The sequence below is a fragment of the Odocoileus virginianus genome, unplaced genomic scaffold (assembly GCF_023699985.2).
Source record: "Odocoileus virginianus isolate 20LAN1187 ecotype Illinois unplaced genomic scaffold, Ovbor_1.2 Unplaced_Contig_38, whole genome shotgun sequence".
Taxonomy (NCBI): Eukaryota; Metazoa; Chordata; class Mammalia; order Artiodactyla; family Cervidae; genus Odocoileus; species Odocoileus virginianus.
Window position 1 is genome coordinate 286,866 of NW_027224355.1, and position 13,226 is coordinate 300,091.

At 40.1% G+C, this 13,226-nt stretch overlaps 1 protein-coding gene across 2 annotated transcripts in view; it reads right to left on the minus strand.

Annotated features, from left to right (window-relative positions):
* The window catches only part of CDKL5 (cyclin dependent kinase like 5), a 173,532-nt gene that overhangs the window by 10,592 nt on the left and 149,714 nt on the right, over positions 1-13,226 (minus strand). For both annotated transcript variants that reach the window (XM_070464635.1, XM_070464636.1), the window contains exons 13-15: positions 7,881-7,982; positions 7,504-7,609; positions 4,716-4,839 (exon numbers count right to left, since the gene is read on the minus strand). In XM_070464635.1, the coding sequence (XP_070320736.1) occupies positions 4,716-4,839; positions 7,504-7,609; positions 7,881-7,982 (332 nt within the window). The remainder of the gene's footprint in view (positions 1-4,715; positions 4,840-7,503; positions 7,610-7,880; positions 7,983-13,226) is intronic.

Consider the following 13,226-nt stretch of genomic DNA (forward strand, 5'->3'; position numbering starts at 1 on the left):
GAATTGAACTGGGGTCTCCTGCACTGCAGGCGGATTCTTTACCAACTGAGCTATCAGGGAAGCCTGAAAGAAACCTCAGAGAGCATCTAATCTAACCAGTAATACTATTTTTAACGATTTGTAACTTCAGAAGTTAAAGCATTATAAGCTTATGATACAACTCATGTCCTTCCGTACTGGAGTCTGCACATAACCCAGAAGCACAGCAGAATATGTAGGTTAACGGGAAGAAGTTTTTACTAATCAGAATTAAAGTATAACAAAATCTCAATGGTTTGCTGAGGGTCAGTAGTTAAAGTGCTTTCTGCCAACTGAGGAAATCTTTAAGGGGCCCACATTCATCATGACCACATTCTCAGGATGGGAACAGGCTTTACTATAAGAATGTTAATATTGGTATGAGAGGAAGTGAAGGCTTGAGACACCAGCCCTAGGAGGAAGAAGACTGTCCAATAAAATGAAAGTGAGAGTATAGGGGTGATGGGGGTACAGTACTGAAAGAGAAGGAGGAGCAGGACAAAAAGCTCAGTGTTTGCAATTCCTTGTGCCCCAAATCACAGTTGATGAATCAAAGACTCTACGTAGGGTCTCTTTAGAGGCACTGGATAAACTAGAGTCTGGGAAAAGGGGAATAATGAGGAAAGTATCCTTAAACTGGAGCCATGGAGAGGCAGTGGGGTCAAGATCCAGGTGGGAAAAGATTCCAGGGGCCAAAACAAAAAAGAAAAATCAATTACCCTTAAATTAGAGGATGAAAGCTAGGAGTAAAGTGTGAGTGTGCATGCATCACAAAAAGAAAGACACAAAAGAAGTCAGAGAGAAAGAAAGAGTGCCAGTAGAGGAGGGAGGGAGACAGAGAGAGAAAAGGGAGAGGGAGAAGCTACACTGAAACATACACATACAGAGAATTAACAGAGAAATCAAAGGGAGAAAAACCTGCAAGAAAGACTCAGGGATTGAGAGAAGCTGCCTGGAACTCAGGCACCTATAAAGCTGTGTGCTGTACAAATGAATGAAAAAAAGGACTTGAACATTTATAACCAGTACTGCACCCAATGGGTAAGAGTGAGCCCCATGACTTAATCTCACTTGTGAATTCTGGACCCTGTTATTGATTCTGCCTTGTTCAGTCAACAGTTGTGTGCTGAGCTGAGCAAACTAACTATACAGGCAACAGAGGAGCAGTACAAGAAAAGGGCAAATGGTGATCACCTAAGCCTCAGGGACAGGAGCTCTGAGAAGGACCACTCAGCTGTCACTTGGCATATTATCCAGGGCTAAAAACACAGCGGGGGTTGGGGGTGGGGGGTGCAGCAAACATGATGTGGGGAAGAATATATGTATATGTGTGTGCTGGGGGAGAGGGGTGGGTAACAATAACAGTCTCCTTCCTGAATAGTCATGGCACTCAAACATTATCTAACAGAATAGCTACTATTTCCATAAGGGGTTAAAAAGAAAGGATTCAAAAGAAACACCTAAAAAAAGGAAGGAATGAAAACCAACTGAATCAAATCCAATCAACATTTATAGAGTACTCTGTATGTGCCAGGATCAGTGTTAGGTGTTGGAGATACAGAGAAAAACTAAAACAAGGGGTGTGACCTCAAGCTGCTCACAGACTCAAGGCAAGTGACCCATCAGTTAGACAGAGGGCCAGGGAGCTCCATTTTAATCCCCCCAAGAGCAGCAGTGAGAAGATGCATCAAAGAGAAGCTGACTGTGACATTTTCCCTGTCACCTCCTTCCCCCTGCCAGTGTGACTAGGGTCAGTCAGCTAACATCTGACGGTAGAAAGTCAGGGACTAATTCTACAGGAATAATTCTGTGTGTTATAATGACAATAAAGGATACCAATGTATTCATAACTTTACAAGAAGAGAAAGCCTGGGATTGTGCAAGTGAGTGACAGCAATTCTTCACTTATCTTAACTACTGGGATTTCTAATTAATTTGGTTTATTGTTTAAGTGTCAATTTTTAACCCAATTTTGACAGCAGTCTTTCTAAATACTTTGTCTTTTCATGGAAAGTAAGAGCAGCCTATTTTAAAGATATATACTCTACCTGGATATCTACTCTATGTATGAAACCATAACGGCCAGAAATGACTTTCCCTTTAGAGCATTAGAAAAGTCAAACTACCTCTCTTCTCTCTACAGTTACTGTTCAGGATCCTTCTCTCTCTGCACACCGTATTGTTACCTGGGATTATTTCTTGCCTGACAACCTCAGTGCCAACTGAGAGAACTCAACATAGAAGAATAAGCAGGCTCACAGGGAGGGTGGAGGTGTTTTCCCATTACTAAAGATGATCGATTGACTGTATTAACCCTATTTTTGTTGTTCTGAAACGTTTTGGCTTATCTCCCAGTTCTTAACTGGATTCTGGACAATTGAGATGGCCAGAATAACAGCTCTGCATATTATACTACACTATCATTTTAAAGTATGATACAGTAGCTTGACTTTTCCGTTGCAAGAAATGTGTGCCCTGTACAAATATCCCCTTCTCCAAAGAAACGTAAAGTACTACTAACAAGGAGAAACAGATTGCCCTTAGGACAGTGATAATTTAGGAACAGCAATTCACTAGGTCGCCATGGCAAGGCTCATTCATATTTTTGTAAAAGTTATCAAATGGCACTCTCTCAAATATAAATATGGTGAACCAATGAGAGATCCTGTTCAAGAAAAAAAATCCAAGACAAGTCGAGCTTAATGGATGACTTAGATTAAGTTGGATGCGATGCATGGGGGAGAAGTATCATAGCAGCACTATCATGAGGGGCAGTAAGAACAAAAGGATATAGCCAATTCCTCCCTGGAAATTCTGGAATTCTCTCAAACCTCATAATAGCAATATCAGATGACTTGATGAAGACCTGTCTAAAGTTCAGCATCCCAACTGTGCCTCTAATTCTTTTCAAAACAATTGTTTTTAGGTTTCTACACATATCCAGGTCTACTTAAACTGATTATCAAAAAGTCAGAAATAATATGCTGTTAAGACTGTGAGTCCCACATTTAGATGTAGTTTTGATCTAACCTATCTAATTTTCATTCACGCTAATCTGTAATCAACACTCTTTTAAACTATCACCACTTCATTATGCAATGACCAAGATGAAACACAATTCCATCTGTACTTCTGTATTCTCACAACTTAGACACTATTCTCACAGCTTGTCAAAACCACTTGAAAACTGTCAACGTCGGTAACTGGGGTTGTACCTGTGCTCTCCAGTTAATGTGTAGATCTTATCTAAGTTATGGAGAAAGAACTCATGGAAGTTCTTCAGGAAAGTTAAGTGGAGAGGAGGCGCCTGGCAAGTCATACTGAAGTTAGAGAACATTAAAGGTAAAAACTGCTGCTGTTAATGTTAACAAGTCACAACAGTGCCAGGCACTGCTCTAGAGGCTTTTGATGCTTTACTTCATTTAACGATCATATATACTGTATGAGGGAAGTGCTATTCTTAGCCTATTTTATAGACAAGGAAACTGAGGGACAGAGAGCTTAAACTCACATGGCCAAAAGGTGACACTAGTCAAGATATCTCATGTCCAGAGTCTAACCTCTGAGTCACTAATGTTAAAACTCTCATTTTATAAATAAGGCGATAAATATAAAATGTGCTTATAAAAGAAAAAATATTTATAGCTTTAAGAAAACCGTTTTTATTACTGTAAAAATAAGTTCTTTTCCCTATAGGGCACGGTAACACTGAAACCTTGATATTATCCTGCCAACAGGGTCCAAACTGTATGAATTCTGGCAGTATACAGCAGAGACAGAATCTGACAGATTGGTCTCATTCTCATTTCAGTGCTTTACAGTGAGGCACCATTTTATTCTCTTGGTGGAGAACTTAATAGCTCTATGAAAAATATATAAACACCCCTCACATCTATATTCTGGGAAGTCTTTCTGGGCAGCTGAGACTATAAAGTCTACACTATTAAAAATATAGTCCTTACCCCCCCCCCCAGACAAAATCTACCAATGAGACTTGATGTGTGTTATAATTCTCTCCTTAAATTTTTATTACACATGACACAAAGATTAAAGGATAAGCAAAATTGGCACATCATTTTGTTCTCTGACTACCAGTACATTTTTGGGGTACCACAAATGGTTGTTCTGTTATTTTTCTTTTCACCCTGAATGAAAGTCAGGTAGCACAGAAGTAAAAGACATGAGCTTTAGGGTCAGAACCCACCTGGGTCTAGATCCCGGCTCCCCTCCCTGGTACCTGCTGTCCAGCACCAGGCAGGCTCCTTACCTTTTCTAAGCTGCAGTTTCCTCATCTGGAGAGGAAAGGCTACCCTACTTCAAAGGCTGATTGTGAGAACTGAGTGAGACACTGCACACCAAGGGCTAAGCAAAGTGTCTCCTACATGATTCAACAGCAACAAGCGGAGAAGACAGCAAAAGATGTCAATCATGTCAGAAGACAACGATGGAAGACTTATGAGGTATGCACTGACCCAGGGTATTTTTTTTCTTTTACATGATATTTAACATAAATGCTGAACATTTTGAAAGAGACCATTACAAATAATGACAAATCACATTTCCCTTATGAAACAATCTCTCTTGAGAAAGAAAGGCCTAGTAGGAGAAAGAATGCTAAACTGTTTATCCAGAATTGCTGTGAAATCTCAAATCCACAGTTAGAAAAAAGAAGAGTAGAAACAAGCTAAAATACCCACCATGGATCGAATGCTGGCTGTCTTTTTGAGTGGTTAGTTCCAGAACTGCTTTCTGATGGTAGGGAAGAAACTCTGGTTGACACATTATTTTCATGGAAAGAATTGTCTGGACGTGGAGATGGCACTGAATAAAGAAAAGGTAAGCCACTGATGTACTCTTTTGATCAAAGCACTTCTCATATTGTTCTATTGCATTTCTCTCACACAAACAAAATAACAAAAAGGTAAGTCAAAATCCTCATTTGCCCTTCACAAAACTTTTGTGTTTTTTGAGGATGGAGGCATTCCAGGGAACATTCTCTCCCTCCCCATTGCCCCCAATTGCTTATGACAGCAACTTGCAAGGGTCAGTTAACTCAGGCAATATATATTCAAGACATAAATTAACATAACAGTTGATAAACTGGAGAACATCATAGGAGATTTCAAAGTATGAATATGATCCCCACCTCCCCATTTTGACATTCACTTAAGTTGAGGCTTTCTTACATCATAGACCCAACTATGTAGAATCTATTCTTAGTCTGAAGTGATTCTTAACAATATGTGTGCTGTAATACACCAACTACAGTTTAAGACTTGCCACTTGGGAGGTGACATATCAATTTTATATTTTTTTAAACTCAATTTCAAAGAAATGTGATTATTTGCACAAAAATACTATTTTTCTCTAAGTATTCAATCCAGGAATAAACAAAAAGACAAACCACGATGTTTGTGAGTAAATACTTTCCTGTTTTTCTTTGGGGGGGGGGTAATCATCTTTTTCTGTCAATTTCTAAGCTTGGTCATAAATCAAAATATATTACAAATTTCATCACAAAAGGAATACACAGGCTGTATGTAAAGACAAATGATACCATTTCACTTGACTCTTGGCCGGCAGGAGTGAAAATGGGAAATACTCTAAAAACATCTGTCATTTCAATGATACTACTAAATCATCATCCAGTTAGATTTAGTAGTATCACTGAAACGAGAGATGTCTCCAAATGTTTCACCTAGTTAAATCTTTCCTTTCTATTTCTGGACTTTCTAAAATAAAAATGTTCTACTTGCCAAACTCTGAAGTCAATTACGAGGGGCTTTGCTGATAGTAATAAATTGGCAATCAAAATGAAATTGTGTTCCTTGAGGTCAAGGACTAATTAATTAAAAACTTAGTTAACATCTTAATATTAACATATACTCTCTAGACATCTATAGAATTAACATGTGTGTGATCCATTTTGGAAGTAAAACTTCCAGTAAGAGATGAAAAGACTTTTGTTTATATGTACACTATAATACTTCTGTTTTAATTAACTTTAATCTGAATTAAAATTTTAGTCCCGTAAGATTCTAAAGTAACCGTGACATCAGGAAAAAAATAATAAATGCATCAAAAGGTATATAGAATGCCTTATGCTCTTCTTCAGTGTGGGGCTAGGAGGGAACAGAGTAGCCTAATCAGTCAATATATATTTAGGTCCTGACTAACACTTGTATGCATTTATTTAGCTCAGATTCCTAGCTAAAATGACCAAGCAGTTGTCCATGTTCCCTACCAATTTCTGCCCTTTCCAGCTACCTCCCAAATCAACAGAATTATGAGAAGTTGGGCCTCGTGGACCCAGGACTTTGCCTGTGCCCTGGTGGGCTTGCTGTCTGTCTCCCCACTAGGGGCTAGGGCTTCCTGGAGGCCCCCACTCTATTACTACATAGCTCCTCAAAGGGGATGTCTTTCTCTGTCAATCTCTCTTAAATCCATTCAGCCCCTGAAACATTTGTTACAATTGTCTGTTGAACATCAAAACACAATTTTAAGGTCATGCAAGTACACTTGAAGATTTTCTGTCATTCATTCAACAAATATTTCTGAAACTGCCAGGTAGTGTCCTAGTCAATGAGGGTAAAAGAGGAAAAGGTAAAGGGCCTTGTAACCTTGTGAGAGAGAAAGGCAAAGAAGCCATACCATGTGGTGTGTGTTATGTTAGAGACAAAGGACCATGAGCAGAACAAAGAAGAAAACACTTCACTTCGTCTAGGTGGGCAGGGAAGCCATCACACTGCAGAGGACATCAAAGACGACTCTCAAAAGGGACAGAAACAAGCTGTCTGAGCATCTGGAGGAATGCATTCAGGTGAGAGGAGGGCACAACCTGTGTGAGCGGCAGGGGAAGAGCTGGAGAGAATAGCAAGGGCCAGGCAAAGAAAGTCTAAAATGCCATCTGAGGGAACTTACATTTTGTCCTGTTGCCAATGGGAAGCCACTCTTGGCAGATGAGAGAGAGAGGACTGTGGCTGGGGGCGATGGATTGCCCTGTTGTATTTTTTTTCCCTATAGCATTTACTATCTTTTACTGCTCTATGTAATTATTACATTTAGTATTGTTCTCTCCTCATGAGAATGTGAGCTCTGTGAGGGTGGAGACCTTTGGCTGTATTGCTCACTGATGTTCTAAATTAGAAGTCTCAGGCACACAAGTGACATTGATAAATATTTTATGACTTAATCGAATGAGCGGTGCGGTTAGAACACAGCTTCATAAAGATTATTCCAGGGACCATTTTGGTGGAGACAGGGAGAGCTGCTAGGAGGCTATTCAAAGAAATCAAGTCAGAAGCCACAAGGGTCTGAACTAAGACAGTGGGACCCAAGGCAGGAAGATGTGGTGGAAGGCAGCAGTACAGGTAAGAATGCCACTGACTGGAAGTCAGGGCAGCGGAATGTAGGGGAGTGTGCGGCCTGGAGATGTAGAGAGGGGGAGAGGAGAGGACCCGGATGGGTGCTAGGAGCTGGGTTTACCTCGGTAGAAGCTGCCAACTCTTCTCGGAACAGGATCATTATACAGGTGTCTATTTTCCTTGGGGGCGGTGCCATCATCAGAGTGGGGGTCATGATACGCGCCACCCTGAGACAAAAGGTAAACAGCAGAGTGATGATGATGCGGCCTGTGCACTCAGAGCAGTACCTAACTGATCTATAATTTACCCTGGAATCTATTTAAGACAAAACTCAGAATTATGGCATGAGGAAAACTGCTTACTTTGTAAGCCAGTTCAAATTATTTGTAGGAGGCTAGGTATGGATAAATCTTTTAAGACAGACTGTAATGATTCTGAATGACCAATCTTTATAGACACATTCTATCAGGAACAGTAGCCACTCTAGAAGATTCATACCTCAGACTTCTGCCGTGCATGGAATGAAGAGGTGCCTTCTCTGGAGGACTCCTTAACAGAAGATCGTGCCACAGTCATCTCTGGAGGGAGTTGCTCCCCGGGCTGAAAGTCAAAGTTAGAAGGATTTATGAGAGTGCCTTGTTCCTAGGGATGAAAATCACCTAAATTGCCACGGGTTTTATTTGGTATAACTAGTACCTTAACTGGCTAAAATTAAAAATGTGAGTTGGTTAAAACACAAATTGTCCCGTAAAAGAGTGAATCATCTGACGAATGTAAAATACGTCAAACAAATGTCACACAGATAGAAAGTGAAATTCTCATTAAAGTTAATGCAAGCAAGGAATGAATTACTCTGAAAATAGTTCAATTAATTATTAAAAACAAAGAAAATCATCCTCCTAATATCTAGAAAGCCATGGTTCTGAGCAGCACTCAATTAGAAGAGAACCAGAGGTTCTATTAGTTAATCCAAAATATCTCTAGCAGACTTTAGGCTGAGTTCTCCAAAAAGAACTACAGATGCAAAAATATTTTCATGAAGGACATGTATGGCAGATTCAGATGAAAACAAACATTCTTTGGATGGATCAAGGAATTGAATCAGCACCCTCAATAATTTCTGTCTTAAAAATCCCCTAACTATTATAGTTTATGTACTTATACTTCATGTATTTTCTTAACAATCGCGACAGCATTCATCTCCAGAGACACTTCTTCTTTCTGTCAAGGAAGTGAATCACAAGCTAAGAGCAGCCTTGGTCCACAGTAGTGTTCATTGAGAGAAAAAGTATCTTCAGAACAAAAGAATTATGGAATAAAATTACCAAGCCATTCAGAGGAGTTAGTTGCATTGTGTATCTGTATATTATGCACAGAAAGTATTATCTTGAGCCTTACACGATGTGTCAAAAATAGTTTATTTAAAATTTAAAATACGATTCTCTCTTTCTCCCCCTCACTCCCCAAATGTACTACGAAAGGACTCCAGGCAGGAAATCATTCAATATAGCCTCTCTTCTTTCTACTTTGTGACAAGATTTCATTTGAATTTTATCACCTGCATTGTTTACAAAAGCCTCTAGAAAAGTATCTTAGAAAATAAATGACTTACACTTAACCTAAACTCTAAGTGACAGAGCCAGTCCAGTGCCCTTGCTCTTGAAGGTGACAGTACTTTTCAAGAGAGTGATTCCCAATATTATTCCCAGCTTCAATTACTTGTCAAGCCGTCTGCCATCTTTGTGCCATCAAACTCGTACTTTCTTGCAGTTTGGCACTGCACCTCCTGAACTGGACTTAAAATTCAGTAACGGTTGGATCTGTTTTTAGCCTACAGTTACTGTTTCATAATGAGCTTATTTCCACCAGGGTCATGAAGCCTTTTCTCTAGCAGTCAGAGAGCCAGTCCATTTGTCCTTTCTCCAAGGTACAATTTTTTATTTTTCTTACTTCTTCTCTATTTACACTGTGCTTAAAGTTAACACACTTTACTGTTTTTGACCTCCATATAAATCTATCTGCAGCTGCCAGACTGCTAGAGATCCCTTCTCTCTAGAGAGGCTCCTCCAATCACTGCTCTGACTCCAATCATGACATCTCCTGTCTCTTCTCACCGGGGCCCCAGACAATCTTCCAACCTAATGGAGAACATCTCTGCATAAGGGCCCAGGGTCACACCTCAACCTTCACATGTCAGCGTGACACAGTGTGAAAAACTCTGGCCTAGAGACCTGGACATTCCCTCAACATCCCAGCTCCACCCTGAACTAGCTGGGTAAACTTAGGCAACCCACCCAACTTCTCAGAGCCTTAGCATGCTCACCCACGCAACGGAGGGGTTAAATTAGATGACTTCAAGTCCTCTCTTCTACTCTGAAAAGCAGCTCCTAGGCGAGAAACCTTGAAGGCTTCCTTTTTCCTATATTCAATCCTTCCATTCACAAGTCCCGATTCTACTTCCGAGGAGCCTATAAGACTCATTCTTTCCCTGTCTTTCCACTGGCACTGACTTAAACAACATATTCTCCTCACCTCATGCTTGGGTCTACATCTTGCATTTTCCCACTCTAGGCACGTGGCACAAGTTGCAATCCCACTATGCTACTTAATACTTAATATCTCAAGTACCCTCCTTCTCTTCCAGATAGTCTTTTTGGCCCTCCCTTGAGCCTCTTTCCTCATGCCCACTCTACTTTCTTCCCCTGGTGAAGCCCCCAACATCTTCAAAGTTTCTGTTCAGATTCCACCCCTACCCCCTGGGGGCCTCCCTCAGTCCCCCTGCTGGCCTGTGCCACCCTCCTCTGTCCCTGCACTGCACACAGCTCCGGCATAGCACAGGCACGCAGTCTCAAAGCACTGTCACCACCTATGTGTTGGCAAGTGTCATCCCACCACCCGAGCCCATACATTCTAAGAGGACAGGGACCACATCTTGATCTTTCTAGTTAGAGCCTATCATGGTGCCTAGCTCAGTAAAGGCCTAAATACATCTTCATCCTTCAACCAAAAAACCTGTCTCCACATCTGAGCTCCAACAAGACCTCCAGTTGCTCCAAAAGCCATTTCTGATTGCTCCTGCTAACAATGATCTCTCCCCATCCTCAAGTACTTTTTATAGCCAGTACCATAGAAATCTGGTTCTTAATTATTTCACTGTTATCATGTATAATTTAATCTTCCCTAAGAGAAGATAAATTTCTCAAGAGAAAGAACCTTGCCGCAGACTCTTTTAAGTTGCCAAGGATACCCAGCATACAGAAGGTATTCAGTGTCTCAAGAACAGCCCCCATCGTCCCAGAAGCAGTAGCAACAAACTAAAACCTTTACTCTGTGCCCAGCATAGGGCACACAGTGCTTTATACACCGTGTTTAATGCTCACAACAACATTCAGATGAGGAATCAAGGCACAGAGAAATCCCCAGATTTAGAGTTTAAAGCACACTGCAGAACTCAGATACAAACCCAGATCTGCCTGGCTTTCCAGTCCAAGCTTTTAGCTTTTAGTTATTGACAATCTCCCTCTCCCCAGCACCCATCTTGCTAAGCTTCCCACTGCAGAGTCCATTTGTATTTGCTGGAGCTTTGATACACACTGATAAGCCTATTTTTGTATCCTCTAAAAAGGGAGTACTTTTCCTACATAATACTCCTTTCTTCTTCTACTGTTTTTTCTCCACCTTCATGTCTTTGATGCAGGTGAATGTTTCATGTCACAAAAATATAATTTTAAAAATATGTGTTCTATGAAAAGATGCTCAACATCACTCATTATCAGAGAAATGCAAATCAAAACCACAGTGAGGTACCATCTCACGCTGGTCAGAATGGCTGCTATCAAAAAGTCTACAAATAATAAATGCTGGAGAGGGTGCAGAGAAAAGGGAACCCTCTTACACTGTTGGTGGGAATGCAAACTAGTACAGCCACTATGGAGAACAGTGTGGAGATTCCTTAAAAAACTGGAAATAAAAAAAAAACTGGAAATAGAACTGCCATACGACCCAGCAATCCCACTGCTGGGCATACACACCAAGGAAACCAGATTGAAAGAGACATGTGTACCCCAATGTTCATCACAGCACTGTTTACAATAGCTAGGACATGGAAGCAACCTAGATGTCCATCAGCAGACAAATGGATAAGAAAGCTGTGGTACATATACACAATGGAATATTACTCAGCCATTAAAACAGAATGCATTTGAATCAGTTCTAATGAGGTGGATGAAACTGGAGCCTATTATACAGAGTGAAGTAAGTCAGAAAGAAAAACACCAATACAGTATACTAATGCATATATATGGAATTTTAGAAAGATGGTAACAATGACCTTATATGTGAGACAGCAAAAGAGACACAGATGTCAAGAACAGACTTTTGGACTCTGTGGGAGAAGGCGAGGGCAGGCTGATTTGACAGAATAGCATTGAAACATGTATATTATGATGTATGAAACAGATCGCCACTCCAGGTTCGTTGCATGAGACAGGATGCTCAGGGTTGGTACACCGGGATGACCCTGAGGGATGGGATGGGGAGGGAGGTGGGACGGGGGTTCAGGATGGGGGACACTTGTACACCCAAGGCTGATTCATGTCAATGTATGGGAAAACCCACTACAATACTGTAAAGTGGTTAACCTCCAATTAAAATAAATTAATTAATTTAAAAAGATATGTGTTCTGTTACAAGAATGCTACTTCTTTTAAACAGGTTAGTGTTAATTCTGGAGTCTGAAGATCAGTAAGATGGAAGGAACATTATGCTAAAAACACTGAGATGTAATAATAATCCAGAAAGACTGAAAATTAACATCTATCTTGGCCTGGAGTTACGTTTACCTACAGTTCTGGATAAATTTAAAACTTTTCAATTCAGTTTAGATATTGAGTAAGGTATTAGCAAAAGGGTTTGATTTAAGCAAATGTAGTTTGCAGAGATTAGAGAAAATCTCCAAGAAGTCACACTGAATTTTGAGAAAATTACCCAGATAGCTGATGAATTCTGTAAAAATAAAAATAGGATTCTCTAATGCAAATCAAATCTACAAGGTGGTACCACCTTGCACTGGTCAGAATGGCCATCATAAAAAGTCTACAAATAACAAATGCTGGAGAGAGTGTGGAGAAAAGGGAACCCTCCTACACTGTTAGTGGGAATGTAAGTTGGTGCAGCCACTATGGAAAACAGTATAGAGGTTCCTCAGAAAACTAGAGTTGCCAATATGATCCAGCAATCCCACTCCTGGGCATATATCTGGACAAAACTATAATTCAAAAAGATACATGCACCCCTATGTTCATAGCAGCACTATTTACAATAGCCAAGACATGGAAACAACCTAAATATCCATCAACAGATGAATGGATAAAGATGTGGTACACATACACAATGGAATATTACTCAGCCAAAAAAAGAATGAAATAATGTCATTTGCAGCAACATGGATGAACCTAGAGATTATCATACTAAGTGAAGTAAGTCAGAAAGAAAAAGACAAATACCATATGATATCACTTCTATGTGGAATCTAAAATATGACACAAATGAACTTATCTACGAAACAGAAACAGAAACAGAATCAGGGACAGAGAGAATAGACTGGTGGTTGGGTGAGAGAGGGTTGCACTGGGAGTTTGGGATTAGCAGATGCAAACTGGTATATACAGGATGGATAAACAATAAGATCCTACTGTATAGCACAGGAACTATATTCAATATCCTGTGATAAACCATCATGGAAAAGAATATGAAAAAGAATGTATGCATACATATATATATATGTATAAGTGAGTCACTTAGCTATACAGTAGTGATTAACACAACAATATAACTCAACTATAC